The 19,354-nt window shown below is 57.8% G+C and overlaps 1 protein-coding gene across 4 annotated transcripts; it reads right to left on the minus strand.

The window, feature by feature from the left end:
• Positions 1-222: 222 nt before the first annotated feature.
• On the minus strand, positions 223-15,741 carry GTF3C5 (general transcription factor IIIC subunit 5). Of its 4 annotated transcripts, none has more exons than XM_081237759.1 (11): positions 15,389-15,741; positions 13,033-13,252; positions 11,573-11,771; positions 7,265-7,460; positions 6,029-6,133; positions 4,446-4,560; positions 3,982-4,062; positions 3,675-3,772; positions 2,573-2,655; positions 1,744-1,886; positions 223-880 (listed from the first exon to the last, which is right to left on the minus strand). In XM_081237759.1, exons 1-11 carry the CDS (start codon positions 15,533-15,535, stop codon positions 705-707), a joined length of 1,563 nt encoding a protein of 520 aa, XP_081093885.1. In that variant the 5' UTR covers positions 15,536-15,741; the 3' UTR covers positions 223-704. The 4 variants fall into 4 exon arrangements, 3 of the variants coding, with proteins under 3 accessions (XP_081093885.1, XP_081093884.1, XP_081093886.1); XM_081237758.1 differs by having other exon boundaries at positions 223-985; XR_014016138.1 differs by having other exon boundaries at positions 858-985; positions 2,569-2,655.
• Positions 15,742-19,354: the final 3,613 nt, after the last annotated feature.

The raw sequence follows: 19,354 nt of genomic DNA on the forward strand, positions 1-19,354 counted from the left end.
TGAGGCTGTGGGCCCCCCGCGGCTGCAGTTACTTCTGGCTGTTCTCACCTGGCCCACCGGGCGAGGGGCATCAGGCCTGTTCTCAACCATCCCGGCATCACCCACCACGAGGTCACTGAGTGAACGACTGAAGGGACAAACGGTGTCCAGCGGGATCCCAAGCCCAGAGGCAAGAGGAAACCCCTCTCTGGCCCTGACATCCCCACTGAGACACCAAGACTCCTTGGGAAAATGTGTTTAATACGGACAATTCCAGCTGGGCCTGCCCTTTGCCAGGTTACCCCAAATGGATGGGGTCCAGACACAATGGCAGAGTCTTCGCCACCTGTGACCACGGACCAGGTTCCTCGCCCCGTCCTAGCCTCAGCAGCAGCCAGGGCCGGCCCTCCCCAGCGGCACCATCTGCACCTCCAGCGCTTGCTGGTCTCAGCCAGAGGGAGGCACTGTGCGCTGGCTCAGCCCAAGGGACACAGGGCTGGCTCGCGGCTGTGCAAAGCCGGGGCACAAGCTTCGGGATGTCCCCAGGCACCCAGGGCCAGACGGCGGCCCCAGGCAGGACCAGGGTCAGCCGTACCCGGCTGCTTTCCTCAGCGGGGCCGCCTGGGGCCATTCTGGCTGCTGCGGGCAGCACCAGGGGGCCCCGGCTTGTCCTGGGTCCCTCATCAGGCCTGGTCAGGGGGCCCAGCCTTGAGCCCAGGGCTGCATCACACGTAGTCCAGAATTTCCGTCTCCATCTCGTTCTCGCTCCCATCCGACGGCTTGAAGTCCTCCTCGTCCTCCTCCTCCTCGTCCTCGTCCTCCTCGTCCTCTTCCTCGTCCCCAGATTCGCAGGTCAGCTGTTCTTTCCCGCCGTCAGCCTTGGCCTGGCTGGAGAAGAGAGCTGGGCCAAAAGACAGGCCGTGTGTGTCCCGCCGTTGGCTCCTGGGCGCACCCACACCAGCTGTCGCGGGTCTCAGCCAGAGGCCCTCGGCTCCTGGGGGCCTGTCTACAAATATGGGTGTCTGGGCTCAAGCTCTAGAGAAGCTGCTTTGGGAAGTAGGACGGCTGGGGGACCTGGGACTCCAGTTTAACAAGCACTTCAGGGAACACTGAGGCCAAGGGCCTTGAAAACCTCTTCCCCGGAGGAGCCTCAGGAAGCTCATGGGTCCCGTGGACTCCCCAGGAGTGTGCAGGGCTCCGTGTCAGTGCTTTTCTCAACTGGACTCTCAGAGGGGGGCTGCGTCCTAAAGGAGGCTGAGAACCCCTACTCCCATCAGCTCCATAGGGGCTGGTGGGTCTGGGCCGCCCCCTCCCCGAGCCTGGGAGGAGCCCCCGACAGGGGCACTTTCGCTTGCTCTCCCCCAGCCCCATCAGACCTGCAGTGCACTCCTTGCTGGGGGGTGACAGGAGCCCAGGCGACAGGAGCCCAGGCCCCGCCGTCCCTGCCCTCCCTGCCCTCCCAGGGGAGACAGGAGCAACATGCCCACACGTGGCCAGGGGATGTAGGGTGACGTCAGGGCATAAAGCGGCGGCCCCCCTGGCAGCACTGGCCCTGTTCCAGCCCCACCCCTCTGGGCCCGTCTCCTGCCTTCAACCCCCAGGGCTGAGCCCTGGCTCCGAAGGCCTCCCTCCCACCACTGTCAGGGCAAGAGGCTCCCACTTGGGTGCTATTTCTTGGGGAGGAGGTCCACTAGGGACAGTTGCTCAGGCCCCAGAGGGGGGCCCAAAGCACCCAGGGCTTCCCTTCACCCCGAGCACTCTCACCAGGCCTCTTGGAGCGGATGGTGTGCCGGATCATGAGGGACATCATGTCCCTCAGGTCATCACTGGTCTTGGGGAGGCACCAGCCGTCCCGCTCTGTGCAGAGACTTTCAGCCCCGTCATTGCGGTGAATGATCTTCTGCAGCCTGGGCATTGGGAGACCAGAGTTCCAGGGTGGGGTCTCTGCTCACAGGTGCCAGTAAGCGGTTTTGGCAGAGCTGGGGTTGTGCTCAGAAAAACAGCACTCAGAGCACCATCCCGAGGGACGAGCACGGTCACAAAGGGCGTCCACGAAAGCCGTACGCCCCCAGCCGGGGCCCCGATCCCCACACTGCACACAAGGCGGACGTGTGCCACGGCCCACTTGCCTGGTGAGAGCCTGAGCGTTCAGCAGGTCCCAGGCTGGGTTTAACACGCTCCCGCCTCCTCCCACCCCAGCACCCCTCCCCCAGGTTTTTAAACATCACTAGGAACAACTGGCTTAAAGGTTTCTGGGATTCTGATCAACTCCAGGGACTGGGGACCGTGTCAGGAACCCCCATGCGGGCAAAGGAGGAGGAAGGCAAAGACCCCGGCCCAGCGCTGTGCTCTGCGCGCAGCACAGCTGGCTGCTCAGAGGTGCGGCCCGAGATGCGCCCGGGGAAGCTACTCCCGAGGGCCGCGCGAGCCCGGGCAGAGGACTCCCAGGCGGCCGGCCTTCTCGCTGAGAGATTAAGGCTGACGTGGAGTGGAAGAGTCGCAGGAAACACTTCGGTGCCCGGCTGGTTTCTCTGCCTGACCCCGAGTCCCACGGTCCCCACCTCGGCGTCTCTGGGGCCCCGCACGTACGTACTCGTCCACGTTCAAGTCGCAAAACTGGTAGAACATCTGTCGGTACGGTGGCAAGGCCCCCTCCCGGAAGATGTAGACCGAGTCCTGAGAAAGGAGGGCAGAGACGGCAAGGTCGGAGGGAGCGTCCCCGGGGCGGGTGGCGCAGGAGAGCCCCATGCCGTGGCTCCCACGGCGCCTCTCCCAGGGCGGCTGCGTTTCCTGCTCCCGGGACCTGGCAGGCCTGGCTCTTCTCCCTGGATCCAGGCGAGGCAGACGAGCCACGGGCCGGGGAGCCGGTGTGCAGAAAACGAGCCACGACTCCCCAGGCGTCGAGGGGTGGTCGAAGCAGCCAGGCCCTCCCTTGGGCCCTGGGACCGTGAGCCGCCGGGGGCCGGGGCTGGGCTCCGCCTCGGCGCCTCCCTGCAGGGCCCTCCGCACGTCTCTCTTCCACTGCTCAGTCATCTTAGGTGGCCCTGCAGGCCAGGTCCAGAGGTGGGGATAAAGGCCTAAGACAAGAGTCCTGGAGGAGGACGGCTGCTCTGGCGAGGGTCCGGGCCCTCCCTGAGGAGCAGAGACCTGACGCTGCTGGGAGACAGCCGCCCCACCCCCTCTACGAGGCAGGTGACTCCAGGGAGGGGGCCACCCTGACGCCCTCCCCCGCGCCACCACCACCCCCCCGAGCCTGGAGCAGCTCACGTCGGCCAGGCACAGGAAGGGCCCCGGGAGTCGCCGACCCTGCTGCGTGACTGTGCTAATGAGAGCCTGAGCCTGTGAGGGCGGCCCACGTCCAGCCTGCGGCCGGGGTGCAGACGGTCCGCTCTGGCTTCGGGCCCACAGCGCCTGATGCTCACTAGCCCCGTGGCTGCCACGCGGGGCTGCTGGCGTCTGAGCCCCTCCCTAAGACGTGCCCAGGCGGTCCCCAGCACCCACGCCCAGAGGCTGTCCCGGGAGGTGGGAGTCACATAAAGGCACTGGGAGGGCAGAGCGGCCTCAGTCGGAGCCCCTCCTGGCGTCACAGGCGGGGCTGGGGGCTGTGTGAGGGGTCTTGGGCCTGCCCGAGGGAGGGGCCGCCGCTCCCCACTCCCCACGCCCTCACCCAGGCAGGCAGCTCAGGGGACACCGACCTTGAGCTTGTACTTGTTGGAGGCCAACTTGCGTGCACTGGCCGACCCCGAGGAACCCAGGCCCTGCTTCAGGTCGTGCATGGTGGCGAGCTGGCTGCCTGCGAGGGGACCACGGCAGGGCTTTGGAATACGGGGGGATGTTTCTCCCACGCCCCCGCCCTGCCCTCCTGGCTGCGCCCTCCCTCCCCGGGGTGTGCGGGCCAGCAGTGCCCTGGAGTGACCTCCTCGGGAAGCCCCTTCCCATCCCGCCATCCGGATGCCCATCTTCCCCAGCGCCTGATCCGCAGAGGGAGCCTGAGGCCCTTACTCGTTTTTTTGACGGTGATGGGGAGGCTGTAGTTGTAGGTGCTGCGCTTGGCCTTGACGGGCATGTCGCTGGGGGCGTAACCTGCCGGAGGGGGGCGCGCATCAGGTGGGGTGGGCGCAGAGCCCCTTCTGGCAGCCACAGGCGCACTGGGGCTCCCTGGGGCAGCTCCTGAGAAGGGGACTCAGGCCCCCCGCTGCAGTGACAGGAGCCGCCGTGTCCTGGTGCTTTGTGTGCGGGGGGGTCACCGCGGGCCAGGGGCAGGAGACTGACGGGACGCCTGGCCTGCACCACAGGAGCCAGGACGAGAGCTCGGGTCCTCGTGTCTGCGCTATTCTGTCCCTAACAGTCCCCCCAAGTGGGGAACATATCCTCTCCACGTGGATATATTCTTACTACAGAAGAGAATGCTGGAAACAGAAAGCGATAAAGGGAAAAGGAAAGCAAAGGTTTCAGTAATTGTTTACCGTATTTCATTCCACAACGGATTCGGAAGTCAAGGACTTGATAAATCTTGGCGTCTGGGTGTTTTCGGGGGTCGTACCCGAATCGAATCCACAGGCTTCTCCAGGGGCCTGTTATCTGGAGACAGAAAGGGCGGGAGTGCGAAGTGCGGTCAAGGCCGATCCCCAGCCCCCCTGAGTTGCAGGCCCAGGTGGCTGCCCAGATGGGGCATCACCACACCCCCAAGAGCTGGGGACAGGCTCTGGAACCCTGCCCCCCAGCTCGCACGTGTGGCTCGGTCCCCTCGGATAGGTCAGTTGGCCTTTCCAAGCCTTGGTCTTCCTGTCAGATGGCGTTTTTTTTTTTTTTTTTTTTTGCGGTACGCGGGCCTCTCACTGCTGTGGCCTCTCCCGTTGTGGAGCACAGGCTCCGGACGCGCAGGCTCAGTGGCCATGGCTCACGGGCCCAGCCGCTCCGCGGCACGTGGGATCTTCCCGGACCGGGGCACAAACCCGTGTCCCCTGCATCGGCAGGCGGACTCTCAACCACTGCGCCACCAGGGAAGCCCCAGATGGTGTTTTTGTGAGGATTAAATGAGACGGTGCCCCTGAAGCCCTCACCACACTGCCTGGCACAGAGCAAGAGCTCAAGAACTGTCACAACTGTGACAACTGTGCTAATGGATGGAGGCACTGTCCCCAAACAGTGCCCCCGAGGTCCTTGTGTCCAGAAAGCCAATGCTAAAAGGCAGACAGCAGTTTGTGATGTTGGGTCTAAGCCCCGGAGGGATGAGCCCATCTCATGCCCCCCACCTCCTGGCCATCACGGTCATGGTCACATTGTCCGCTTGCCTCCCCAGGCCCCAGGTGGGACCCTTGGCCAGCAGGAGCTCTTCCTCACAGCACCTTGGGGAATCTCAGTGATGGGAGCCCCATCTCCATGCCCTCCTGGACTGAGTCCAAGGCGCATGTGACCCCTACTGAACGCCCCTCAACCCAGGGAGAATGCGTGAAGGCAGGTGGCACTGTGGTTAGGGGCCCAGGCGCTGCAGCCAAACAGGCCAGGGTCCCCCGGGGGCTCTGCCACTCCCTGGCTGTAGGATCTTGGCCCATCAAGTTACCAATCTGAGCCTAGCCTCTTCATCAGAGGTCCAAACCCTGCTGCCATCCCCCACGGAAGAAGAAAGGATGCTATGCACATAGCACTTAACCCAGCGCCTGGTCCTTAGAAAACTCTCCATACAAGGCCATTAAAAAATGTATAATCCAGGGCTTCCCTGGTGGCGCAGTGGTTGAGAGTCCGCCTGCCGATGCAGGGGACACGGGTTTGTGCCCCGGTCCGGGAAGATCCCACATGCCACGGAGCTGCTGGGCCCGTGAGCCACGGCTGCTGAGCCTGCGCATCCGGAGCCTGTGCTCCACAACGGGAAAGGCCACAATAGTGAGAGACCGCGTACCGCAAAAAAAAAAAAAAAAGTATAAGCCCTTTAACAAGCCATCCTCCGGGTGCTGGGACAGGGCCTCCTGCTCTTGCTGGGGCTCTGAGGCACGTCAGGGGTCAGGACAACCCAGCTGGGAAGCAAGGTGGGCGGTGGGCAGACACTCACCATGTAATAGGCCACGAAGGGCAGCAAGACCTTGAGCTTGTCGGGGTGGACGCTGATGTTGGCCTTGACAGCGTTACGTGACCAGATGGGGCGGATTTCAAACAGCTGGAGGGTCAAGGCAGAGGCTGAGAAGAGCACAGGCAGCTTCCCCGCCTGCCCCAGGCTCCCCGCACGGTCTGGCCCCAGAGGACCTTCCTGAGAGGAGCGGGGGTGGAGGGAGCAGGGGCCAGGCAGGTGGGGAGGGGCCTCTGCGCACGCCCACTTGTCCCGCCCTCGGAGGCGCCCTGCCCGCCCAGCACATGTCAAGTGCAGTTGCAGGGCCTGGGGCCTGGGGGTCTTGAAATGACCGTGAGAGACGCTGTCCCTATCCTTAGGCAGCTCAAAGGGCAGCGGGGAGGCAGAGGACCAAAGGAGCCAGAGCAGGGCCAGGAGGAGGACAGGCCAGAGCTCTGGGACCCTGAGCAGCCCCAGAGGGCAGGGGCCTGAGCTGGGATGTGAAGAAGGCCGCAGGGGATGGCCCAGCCCCCTCCCAGTGGGAGGACTGTGAAAGGCCAGTGGGGCTGGAGTGGGAGGGCCAGGGTGGGAGCGGCCCTGAGCCAGGTGGGAGATTGGGCTGTGTCCAGAGGACAATGAGGGGCCTTGGAGAGTGGCCCCCACTTCCCCCCAACCTAGTGACTGCTAGAAACATAACAAGGTGTCCACCACTTAAGAAATAACATCCCACCCCATCCCCGTCCCGCACCAAGCGGACAGTCAAGTCCAACAGGGGCAGAGGCAGCGTCGGTCAGCAGCGACGTGCTGAGAACCTACTGTCCACACCTGTGGCGACGCAAGGACCAGTCCCCTGGCCTGGGTCTTCCAGAACCTGCAAGCCAGCAGGCAAGGCAGGAGGCCGCCTCCTCCCAGGGCCCCCGCCCACCCCGACTCTAACGGGGAGGAAGTGCCGGGCCTGGTGCGCACCAGGTGCCCCATCTAGTGTGTTGCAGCCAAGGGCTGGATGAACAAAAGCTTCCGGAATCCCGGAGCTCCCTGCCGAGGTCACACGTGGACAAGGTTTACCATCCCAAAGGGACCTCTTATGAGTTTTAAGGAGCACTTTGAACTCTGGGAAGACATGGCTTACACTGGCACAGCTTTAGATGTAACATCTGGAGGGGAAGAGTTCCTATGTGTTAATAAGTGAGCCTAAAACAAGGTGCGGCCAGTGCAGAGGTGGCCGGAGGGGGCGGGGCTCACCTTCCTCAGCTCCTCCTCCACCTTCTGGTCCACGGGGTTGGTGCACACCTTCCTCCAGGTCTGGGCCGCAGCCTCTAGCGGCTGCTCGGGCACCTCATCCCCCTCGAAGTTGACAAAGATGGCGTTGTGAGGGCGCCGGGCCCTGCTCAGGCCGATCAGGTTCTCCCCGGAGACGGAGGGGTGGTTGTAGCCTTCCCTAGGAGCAGAGAGCTGCTGAGGGTGGCAGCGCCAGGCGTGGGCCCGGCCGGACACGGGCAGCCCACGTTTGGGGGCGTTTCCCTGGAATCTGGGTGAGGAGAGGATCTCAGCCCCGGCCGCTGAAGGCAGGCGCCTGTGTTCTCAGGCTGATGACCAGGAGAAGCGGCAGCGAGTCCGAGTCGGCTCAGAGAGGCTCCGAAGCAGGGCCAGGCCAAGGGTCCCAGAGGCTGGGGCGTGGGGAAGGGCCCCTGCTGTGAACTGCATCGCGTCGTGCACAGCACCGTCCAGCCAGTGACAAGCTGGAAACAGCCCAGATGCCCATCAGGCAGGGACAGTGGAATCAGCTGAGGCGCGGGCGGCCACACAGGAACCACTAATCAGCTGTCAGACCGCAGCTGTGCTCACTGGCGTCCACAATTCACTTATCTAACCCTCGAAACAATCCTACGAGGAAGGACCCATTTCCCATGAAGTCACTGAGGCCACAGGGGTTGGAAACCTGCCTCGACCCAGAGCTTGAGGTGACGGAGCCGGGACCTGAGCCCAGGGAGGCTGGCGGGGCCGCTAACCTCCGCCCTGCTCGGAAGCATCTCGACGATACCCCGGTGAAGGGAGGACGGGTACTACCAGACGCTCTCGTCACAGAGGCTAAAAGAAGGGCTCTGGGGACCTCCCTGGAGGTCCAGTAGTTAGGACTTCGAGCTTCCACTGCAAGGGGCCTGGGTTCGACCCCTGGTCAGGGACCTAAGATCCATCCCGCAAGCCACACGGTGCGGCCAAAAAAAGGGGGGGGACGGGGCTCTGCCACCAGCTGTCAGCACAGAACACACAGGGCCAACGATTCCCAGGAGGCTCAGAGCGCTTCCCTCTGAGGTGGGACGTCAGGAACATCACAGCTTCGCTAAAGCAGGGGGAACAGTACAAGGAGCCCCCATAAGCCCACCATCCGCTTCCACAATTGCCGTCACAGGGCCAATTTCACGCCATCCAGGCCCCACCCCAAACCCACTCAATTATTTTGCAGTGCATTTCAAAGTATGTCCTGGATGTCACACAGGTGATTAATACCTTTGAAATTTGTTTCCATTTTACCGTAATTTTCTACATGAGTACATACCATCTGCATATTTATAAAGAACAACAAGGTGATTTTTCACATTGGGAAACAAAATTACAAAGACAGGATCAAATCTGTGCCTTTTTTAAAAAACATGACTCCAGGGCTTCCCTGGTGGCGCAGTGGTTGAGAGTCCGCCTGCCGATGCAGGGGACACGGGTTCGTGCCCCAGTCAGGGAGGATCCCACATGCCGTGGAGCGGCTGGGCCCGTGAGCCATGGTCGCTGAGCCTGAGCGTCTGGAGCCTGTGCTCCGCAATGGGAGAGGCCACGGCAGTGAGAGGCCCGCGTACCGCAAAAAAATAAATAAATAAATAAAACAAAAAAACAAACATGACTCCATTTGAAACCATCCTGAACACTATCCTGTTTTCCGAGACAAGTCCCAGAAGCCCCAGACACCCCCGAAGGAAAGTCCCAGGTGCTCCCTCTGGGCCAGGCAGCAGCAGCAGGGAGCGGGCCGCCTGCCCTCCACACTCAACTGCCTCGAGGAGGGGGGACCCCCGTCAGGCCAGCTTCCCAGCCTGTCCTCTGCCCACTGGCCATATAGGAAGCTCAGCCTCCCTGGACCCACGAAGGCCAGCAAGGCAGGGGCCAGGCCTCCTCTGCCAGTCCTCGGTACGCATGAGGGCCATCAGAGCAGAAAAAACGATGGCAGCCCTGGGAGAAAAGGCAGGTTCCTTCCACGTGCTGGAAAATCGATAAACGACATGGGAGAAAAACAGGGCCTGTGGGTTCAAGGGCAGCCGGCCCTCCACCCTTGTCCCCCTCCCAGAGGCTGGGAGACAGCTGTCTGCTGGCCCTACAGGATAGAGCAGTTACTCTGACGCTGCCATCCAGCATCAGGGCCGGCAATGCGGGGCAGGGGACGGGTGCCTCTAGTTCCTTCTTCTACATATTTTTGTTTCTGACTGTAAGAGTAAAATGCTTGTAGGGGGGAAATGTTTCAAATTTTAGAAACACATACAGTTAAAAAATTTGAAACTCTCATAATGAGTATAACATAAGCACAGAAAACTGCAACACACTAGGGTTTTCAGCAGGGAGGGAATGGACCCGATTCCTTGCAGTTATCCATTTCTGTAATGTCTGGTCTTTTCTAACAAGCACAATTTACTCCTGCAATCAGAAAATGGGTCGGGGCGGGGGTGGCGTTATGGACTCAACTGGCCTGAGAGACATCGACCCTTGTCTGGCTCTCGACTTACTTTTTGAGGCAACGGGGAAACGAAGTGAGGACTGGGCCCTGGATGACGGGAAGGGCACTGTTAACGTTTGCTCATTCTGACGACAGCACTATGGCTAAGTTGAAATAAACCCAGTCCTTCCCAGTTAGAGACACACACTTGTTTCTGGAGGACGCTCTGTGATGCTGGGGGTGGAGGTGGTGGGGAGGTGAAACCAGCAGCAGAAAGTTGAAGCTGGTGACGTAGGTGGGCGTCCATCAGACACTCCTCTCTCCTTTTGGAACTCCCCAGAATATATTTTTTAAAGGAAGGGAACAATACACCTTTCTCCTTAGCATAAAGTCTTAGCTCCTTTCTGTGGCCCGTGGGACCCTCACCCCACCCCTCTCTCGGCTCTCTGTGCTTCGGGGGCAACACCCCCGACTGTTCCTTTGCATGTGCCAGCCCCCTGGTCTGGAACGTTCTCCCTGGATCTTCACCTGCCCGGCTCTGTCATCACACAGGTCTGTTTCAAAGGTCAGCTCCCCCGAGGACCCTCCCGCACCCCACTCACTGTCCATGACGGCCCACTCCCCACTTACCTCCTTTAAGACACACACCTGCCCGCAGGCTCCCACCACCCACTCATCCCTCACTGGGGCTCCATCGGCTCCCCAGCCCCCGGCCCTGCACGGAGCCGCCTGTCACGTCCCCACTGACACTGGCTCCAAGGGGAGCCCTGGGCCCCGACAGGCGGTCAGTACTCGTTGATGGAAATACTTGATGAGGGAAGAGAAGCTTCTCGCCCTCCCGCCCCTCTGCAGATAACTGTTCTGGGCCCAATCTTCCCAATCTTTCCAGGCTTCTATTATCACCCAGTTTACTTTTATAGCACAGAGTCTGCTCTAACAGCTGCTTTTCCGAGAGCAAGGTTTCTGGACACGAGCCATGTTGGCCCATGGAGCCCGCTTTCTTAAAGGCTGTGCGGCCTTCCTCGGCACAGACAGGCCATCCATCGTTTAGTTAACTACGTCACCCCTATTAGGGGACTGATCACTCACTTACCCACTTTATCCAACTCTGCCCGGCACTCAGTGTTCTGAGTATTTCCAGAAGCTTCAGCATTCAGCCCTCTAACAACGCCGAGAAGCGAGTACTGTTACTGTCATTGTCACCCCCGTTACAGGCGGGGAGGCTGGGGTGGGAGGTCGGGGCTCACCTGCCCGGCCTGCGACGTGGGAGCACAGGGCCAGGACCCCAACACGGGCCCCCGCCCACCCGGGCTCTCTCACCACACCAGGCCCTCTCAGCTTCTTGCTGCCACCCACAACCAACCAGAAAACGTTCTTTTCAGTGTATCCTTGAGCACAGAGACGACAGTCACTGTGGGGTAAATTCCTACAGGCCGCCTGGTGGTCAGGAAAGAACATTTAAAACTTTAATAGATTCTGCCAGGTTGCTCTCCAAAAACTATTGACCTCGTTCCCAGGGCTCCTGCGGCAGGGGGTGTCTGTCTCTCCACACCTCAAGGGACACACTTTTGGGGAGGGGTCTAAGTCCGAACATCCTGATCCACACTCTGTGGTGTGAGGACAGCCCTGAGCAAGGCCTCCGGGTGGGGCGCGGGGACCAGGGCTGGTTCCTGACACACCTGGTCAGGGCCCCTGGTCACCAGCTGCTCTGTTGCTGGGGCCACGGGCCTGAGTAGAGCCGGCCGCCCTGGCCGCCTGACCCGTGAGTGGAAGAGTCCAGCCCTCTGAGCGCAGGGCCCTTGCCCTGAGCCCCGAGCCCCGATGCTGCGGGGCGGTGGCCACAGGGAGGTACTTACCGGTGCTGTGTCTCTGGGCGGTAGGAGTAGTCCACCGGGGTGTCCAGCCTGGAGAAGATGGGCGGGGGGATGTAGAGCGGCAGCTCCTGGTGGAAGAAACTCTCCTTCTCGGGCTTGAGCATGAGCACCTTGCTGTACATGGACATGTGCCTGCCACCCGCCTCCGTGTGCACGGCCAGGTACTGGAAGTCAGACATTCCTGGGAAGAGACGTAGACAGACGGCGGACACCCTATTACACCCGCCCAGGCACTGGCAGCTGCCACGCACCAGCACCCACGTCTTCTCGGGTGCACTGAGCGGGCCTCGCAGGGGAGGCTGCCGGGCAACGGTAGCAGGGCCCCAAACAACACGTCTGAGTCGCTTCTGGGAACTCAGCCCCGTCGCTTGGATAAATGCTACTTTCGGGGGTAGGGGAGTTACATGATATGTGAGGATAAAGTCTAGGTCAGTGCTTCTTAGACTGCACCATGCACGTGACTCACCTGGGATCTTGCTAAATGCAGATGCTGAGGTGTTGCATTTCTAACAAGCTCCCAGGTGAGGCCCATGCTGCTGGTCTGGGACACACACTGAGTGGTGAGGTACCGGCTCAATTAGGGAGAGAAAGAAACGGATCACTTGGGAAGCCTCGTCCCGCGAAGGACGGCCCTCTTTGGTGAATACCACTTTCCACCAGAATGATGGACGTTCCCAATGCCCAACGTGTGGGATCCCAGGCCCTGTTTTAGTTTCTTTACACTTTCTATCCCCCTCTGCCTTTTTAGTCTTTATTCTCTTCAGTTTCTATCTCAGAACTGCGGCTGCAACTACAGATACTCTTGAGGCTTGTTAGTAATTCGCCAAGTACCACGCGTGTGCGTGAACCGGCACACGGCCATCATCTCTGAATCTCCACGAGGGCCTGAGGAACTCTGGGCTCCCACTGCACAGACACGGAGACCGAGGGAGGCTGAGGCAGGCACAGCTCCCCCTCTCCACCCCACGCCTCAGCGCCTCCTCCCAGGGGTTCCCTGTGGGGAGCAAACTCGACTGAGGACCCCACGGGAGACATCCAGTTGGCTGAGAGTTCAAAGGACATGAGGTCCCAAGGGGCTAAGGTGATCTGGGAAGGCTTCAGAGGGTCGGCAAGGCCCGCAGCAGTCGAGACCAAGAAGATCCCCAAACACGAGGGCGGGGGTGGGGCTGAAAACTGGGGGCCTGGGGACCAGTTTTATTTGGCCCCATGACACGGCTTTAACAATGAGATTTCTCCGAGAATTCCAGCTTCTCTTTAGAATGCAGAAAACCGAGCAGCAACGAGCAGGGCCTCCTGGACAGGGCCTGCACTCTGCCACGCCCCTCACGCCTGGGCATATCCAGGCCCCCTTCACCGCGTGGATGACCCACGCAGCTCCTGCAGGCACGAGGGACGCGGGCCCTGAAATAACCCAGTGCGGTAAGAATGCACGCTGCAGTTACCTTGAAATTTGTAAACGGTGGAGACGATGCCAAGGCTCTCTATGTCGAACGTGACCTTGGGGTGAGCCTCAGGCCCCGGCGCCCCCCTCTGCCGTCTCATCTTCCTCTTGATCCGGAGCAGCAGGCTGCTGGTACTGAAGCGGTTGGCACACACGGGGTGGCAGTAGGGGTCCTTGGGCCGGAAGTACAGCTCCAGCCTCTTAGTGGGGTCTGCATAGATCTGCGGCGAGGTCCAAGGAGACAGACTAAAGCAGAGGGCCGCCAAGCAGCTGGCAGCTCCTCCCTCAATGAAAGCCCGATGGCGACCCAGGTGGCCAGGGAAGGGCCAGGAGGTTTTTTGTTCCGTTCTGAGCTTTCAATTCCCAAAAGACTCATTTTTCAAACCCAAGTATCTTAGCTTTTATCTGGTAGGGAAAATGAAGGCAGTCTCTTCCTTCTAAGAGGTTGTAAAGTTGGAGACGATAACTGTCAGTTAAGGAAAGCCATTGTCTCTTGAGTGACAGGTCCGGGCAGCACGTCACGGAGGTGTCACCCGCGTGTCTGCCGTGAAGAGCCTGGGTGGGAGTTGAATGACTAGTCTAGGGCTTCTTCTCTAGGAACTACCCACCCCAAAAGGTCCTGGTATTCAGCCTCATATATACAAAAGTTTCGAGGTCCAAAGGAGATGCAATCGACAAGTAACAAGCACTTTGGCCCTGACTAGTGTGACTTACCCTTTCCACGCCTTGGTTCCTTCTCCTTAAAATGGACATAATAACAGTACCTACTCATCAGATTGTTACAATGATTAAATGGAAATATATGTAAAGCACTTAGCCCGGCACCTAAATCATGGTAATGTGTCATCGATATAGGAATGCTTGTCCCACATGGGGTAAGAGGGACACAGTAAGTGTCAGCTGTGAGCGTGTGAAAGCACCAACAATGTTAACTAGGCCAAGGTCATCTACTTGCTGATCTGCTGGCTCCCCAACACCCAGGACACAACCTGGCCCTTAGCAGGTGCTCAGGAAGCATCTAGGGAAAGAAGGTTAAAAAGAGCCCCTATTGTCAGGAAACAGGTCTGTGAGACTGCTGCGCTGGGAATGACCCCAGATGCGGGGCTGGCACAGAGGAGGTGCACAAGAAACAGGAATGGAATGAATGAAGGACCAGTCTCTTCCCAAAGGGGTCGCACTGTAACTGTGTCCAAACATCCCTGGCGTTAGCAGGAGTAAGGGTCCTGGTCGATGCCGCCATAAAGTAAGTCAGGATAAAAGAAGAAAACCTGACTGACTGGGCCTCTACTGGCCTCCTGTAGAGGCTTAATGACAGGTTCAAGGTTTTTCAGTATTCATCAAGGATGAGGAAGCAGAATTAAGAGTTCAGGCTTCAGAGGGAGATGTGCATGCGTTCAAATGCCCACTGTACCAGGTAGGAGCTTATCTGACCCAACCTTTCTTCCTGTGTCTTTATCAGAAAAATGGGAATAATAATGGTAACTAACTCACTAGATTGTCGTGGAGATTCAATCATGCATTTGATGAGTATTTTAGAAGCAGGCACAGTGATGGATATTAGGACCACGGGAGGTCCCGTTCTCATAGAGTTTACAGCCTCAGAGCCAAAGGTCCAAGACAGACAATAAACACATTAAAACCTAATTTCAGATTGGAATTAGAGGTTAGCTGCTAGCAGCCACTTTAGTAAGGGCAGTCAAGGAAGGACTCTCTAAAGAAGAGACACTTCAAGATCTGGTGCATGTAAGTCACTTACATAGAGCTTTGCACAAGGTAAGAATTCATCCCAGCTCCACTGTTTGCTGGGTGAACCTGAACAAGATGATTCGGCTTCCTTGTAAAATTGGGACAATGACAGTTTCTACCTGGCAGGGTTCTAATGCAAATTGAATGTAAGTAAAGTACCTAGAAATGTAGCTGGTACAGAATAAATTGTTAGCTATTGCTACTTTTAACACTAATAACATAATCCTTCCTACCCCTGTCATTGTAGGTCAACGGTTCTTCATCTCCCCATATACCTCATTCTTCTGCTCTGTGAAATGAGGATGTGGCAGCCCAGCACATCCTGGGGAGCGGGGGGGTCGGTGCAATTGAGCTCCGTTCATGGCAGTAATGATGGGATGGAATGGACACCCTCTCTGGGTCTCCCCTGCAGTCCTTTTCCCTCTGATCCCAGGGATAAACTGTCCACGCCCGGCGGTCTTGAAGCAAATCCCCGCCCACTGGCCGCTCCAGAGCCGACCTCGAGCTCCGTTGCCAAGGAAACCTCACATCCCAGGGTAGTCCCGCCCCTCGGCCGTAGTCTAGAGACTCAGACCTCCCCTCTGGTCCCCGGAGACCCCCCCGCTCCTCACCCGGGAGACGCCTTCCTCGCCGCCCAGGGTCTGCAGCATCTTGGACACGTCGCGCACCACGCCCGGGTACTCCACACACACCATGTGGCGATCGCGCCGCAGCTCCACGGGGACGGCGACCCCCGGACCCCGGTCTGCCGCCGCCATCCTGCTCGTCGGGCCCGCCGCGGGCCGTCCCTCCTCGAGGTCCTAGAGGCCTCGCCTGAACTGTTCCGCGAAGGAATCGTTCCGGGCTTCCTCCCCGCTCGCGTTTGTCTAAATCCCTGAGTTCCGCGAGGCTCGAAGGCTTCTGGGAGCACACCCCTGAGGTGAGGCCCCGAGGCTCGGGGTAAACGACAGCCCGTCCCTCAACTTCGTGTTTAAAATGAGGAGGGTTGGAACTCGAGGGGCGGGGTAAGGACCTGTCTCTTCCACCAACCCGCGAGGGACCCGGAGGCTTGTAAGACACGCCCACCCTTTTAGCCAATGAGAACCCGAGGGACACGCCGCACTTTTTAGCCAATGAAGAGTCAGAAGGAAGCGAAGTTTCAGCCCCCTCCTTCCGCCTGCATAGGTTGTTAGCCAATAAAGAACCAGGACTAGGCCGGGTCTCCGCCCCTTCCTCGAATCCTACCCAATGACAGCTCGAGGGCGGGCTCGAGGTAGACTTCCGGCCAGTCTTCCTGCGCGCTGAGGTCCCAGTAATGAATTGGTTTCCTGACGTCGGGTCCGCCGGAGGGGTTTCTTGGGGGCTTGGCCCCCCACTCCTGCTGGCCGCCCCAGGACGGAGACCAGGAAGAGTTTAACCTGGAAATGGGGAGCGCAAGGGAAGTTCACTTTGAATTTTTTTTTTTTTTGGCCAGGCCGCGGGCTATGCGGGATCTCAGTTCCCCGACCTGAGATTGAACCCCCCGCAGCTGGGCAGCGAAAGCCCGGAATCCTAACCACTAGACGATCAGGGAACTCCTGGGAGTTGTGCTTTGAATGCTCGCCCACCTCCACACACGGAAAACCGGGAGCGCCCCCCTCCCTCCGTGAGAGCTCGGGGCAGAATGCGGGTGTCTGTCCTTCGTTTCTTAGACAGTTATTTAGCGCCTGCTGTGTGCTGGGCATTACTCAGAACCTAACAGGAGAGAAGCATTAAGTGTGCGGCTGTGGAAGGCCCTGAAAGGAGGGACCGGGGCCATTCTAGGAAATGACGGAAGACAAAACTGTTAACAGCAGGCAGGTAGCTACGTATGAGAAGAGAAGGAGGGGCAGGGGCCAGGTGGCAGGGGGCCCATGGGCAGACAAGGAAAAACAGGAGCCTCCAGACTGACAGGAAACGACACATTTTGAGTGATAAGTGTCCTGGAAGCATACAAAGAAAGGTGAGGAAAGGCGGGAATCTCTTGCGTCCAAATGTAACCTGTTGCTCAGTATGCTCTCATTACAATAATATTAGCCTCACAGAAATACCCATCATGCACCGACGCTATGACAATTCTCATCTAAGCTAAATAAGGACAAAAATCCCTCCTACCCTCGGGAAGATGGAGCTGGGATGAAAATCAAGGAATACGAACCCCAAACTCCTCCTTCCCCAGTGAATATTCCGCCCCTTCCTTTGTATGCCCCTCACAACTGGCTTGCCGGAGAAACCCAGGGCAGCAGCGCCTCACCTGTCTGCTCGCTTTCCCTCAGAGGGAATTCTTGCTTAAATAAATTCTCACTTTACTTTCTAAACCTCCCTGCTTCATCTCTGAATTCTTTCGCGATGAAAAAAGAACCTGGGCTTCCCTGGTGGCGCAGTGGTTGAGTCCGCCTGCCGATGCAGAGGACGCGGGTTCGTGCCCCGGTCCGGGAAGATCCCACATGCCGCGGAGAGGCTGGGCCCGTGAGCCATGGCTGCTGGGCCTGCGCGTCCGGAGCCTGTGCTCCGCAACGGGAGAGGCCACAACTGTGAGAGGCCCGTGTACCCAAAAAAAAAAAAAAAAAAGAACCTTAAATTCACCAGGAACAAAACTATAGGGAGGGAAGTAGGGGGAGATGAAGGGTCAGAGGTCGACATAGGCCAGACCTAAAAAGGATGTACCTAACGGATTGGCTTTTTCTGAGTGCGATGGAGAGCCTTTGAAGGGTTTTATGCAGGGAGTGCCAGAATCTGATTTATGCATTTAAAAGACTCTATATGGCTGTTGTGTAGAGAACAGACCAGAAAAGGCAAAAGTGGATTCAGATAAACCAGGAGAGGCTGCATAATCCACTTAAGAGATGCTGCCTGGGGTCAGGGAAGTGGCAGTGAGTATGGAAAGAAGGGACTGGGGACTTCCCTGGTGGTCCAGTGGTTAAGACTCCGCACTCCCAATGCAGGGGGCCTGGGTTTGAGTCCTGGTTGGGGAACTAGATCCTGCATGCATGCCACAATTTAAAAAAAAAAGGATCCTGCAACTAAGACCCAGTGTGGCCAAATAAATAAATAAATACTTAAAAAAAAAAAAAAGGAAAGAAGGGATCGGATTTAAGGATGTCATGGGATAAAAATCAGTAAGAGCAAGGGACCCCTTGGATATGGGTACCCCAAGTTTCCAAAGTGATTTCTGAATCGAGATTACCTCATTATTCTAGATGGATTTAAGAAGACCAAATAAATGGCTGCAAAGACCACGAAATACATTTTTAAAAGAAAAGTGTGTAATCTGAGTGTGAGATATGTGTCATCGGCTGGGAGCCCCGAGACTTTGAAAAGAAGGCCCCTCTGAGAGCACAGTGAGGAATCAACCAAGAGGACGTGGAGGACGGGCCAGAGGAGGCTGGACATGAAGGCTTAGCAGTCCCTGACCGGCCTTCTCCTGTGGGAACTTGCATATTCTACCATCAAAGAAGATTCTATGCTGTGAGGCCAGGATAATTCTCTAGGCTTTTCCATGCCTTAAGAGGAAATGTCATTTTAAACTTCTCATGTCCTTTGCTCTCCTTCCATGCTCACCAAGCAGTATTCTGGGTTGGTTTAATTTTCCAGAAAGGAGAATCTGAATAACAGATGTATATTTTTACCCCTGCCCACAATTGTAAATTAATAAATTGGTGTGTTTATATCAGCCCCCTGTGAGTTTGGTACACATGAGTCAGTCCTGAGAGCTGTCACTGTTGGTAGAGTGCCTGATGAAATATTGGATACACAGTTAAATTAGATTGGATACATACATAATGTTGGGGACATACTTATAATAATTATTTATTCGTTATTTATCTGAAATTACAACTTATCTAGGTATATTTTTATTTGCTAAATATGACACTCTTACCCTGGGTATTGAAGGAATTGAGTTTCTGAACCTGCAAAGCTGATTCTAAACTACCCACAGCCTTAGGGTGTCCACTGAGGTCCTGACCAACCTCTAGCCCCCAATCCAATGATCCTTTAGTTCTGTCTGCTCTAATCTGTTCTCCTTATGGAAGCAAGAGTGAGCTCTCTAGAATGAAATCTCACTCTGGCTTTGTCTGCAGTGACTCCCCTACCCATTCCCCATCCCACCACTTTGCTGACCCCTCAGCATCCTTCAGGGTTCCATGTAGAGATCAGCTTGCCTGGAGAGTTTGGTGTCACCCTCTACGCCCCTGACATCCAAACTCATCCTGTCACACAATCTGCAGCGCTGTTTTATTTCTTTTTTATTTCTCTTCCACCAGAGCTGCAGCTTCCTGAGGGCAAGGACTTTGTCTTACCTGGGATCCAAGGTGGTGAGGTCAGAGACAGGAGTAGGGCAGTGAGGCCGGGCTGGGAGGGAAGGGAGGCCAGGAAGGTTCAGGAACCCAGTTAAAGAAGCAGCTGGGACTTTCCCCAAACATCACAGCATTGGGAGCAGGTAACAATGACACTTAATAATTGCACACCGAGGCGGTCTTTCCCTGCCCGGTTTCCGGGCATCCTTCCCCACCCTCATCCTCCTGCAGTGGGAGTTTTCACCCCTTTGGACAGAAGGGCTTGGGGTCTCTGCTGCTCTC

The sequence above is a fragment of the Mesoplodon bidens genome (genome assembly GCF_964165515.1).
Source record: "Mesoplodon bidens genome assembly, chromosome: 6".
NCBI classification, from domain to species: Eukaryota; Metazoa; Chordata; class Mammalia; order Artiodactyla; family Ziphiidae; genus Mesoplodon; species Mesoplodon bidens.

Excerpts from the sequence above, each read along its gene's own strand:
- GTF3C5 (XM_081237758.1), bottom strand. The coding sequence starts at position 15,535 with ATGGCGGCGGCAGACCGGGGTCCGGGGGTCGCCGTCCCCGTGGAGCTG. Across the intron at positions 4,561-6,028 it reads CCTTCGTGGCCTATTACATG|ATAACAGGCCCCTGGAGAAG; the intron begins GTGAGTGTCTGC and ends TTCTGTCTCCAG. Across the intron at positions 986-1,743 it reads CATCCGCTCCAAGAGGCCTG|ACAGGCCCCCAGGAGCCGAG; the intron begins GTGAGAGTGCTC and ends CCATATTTGTAG.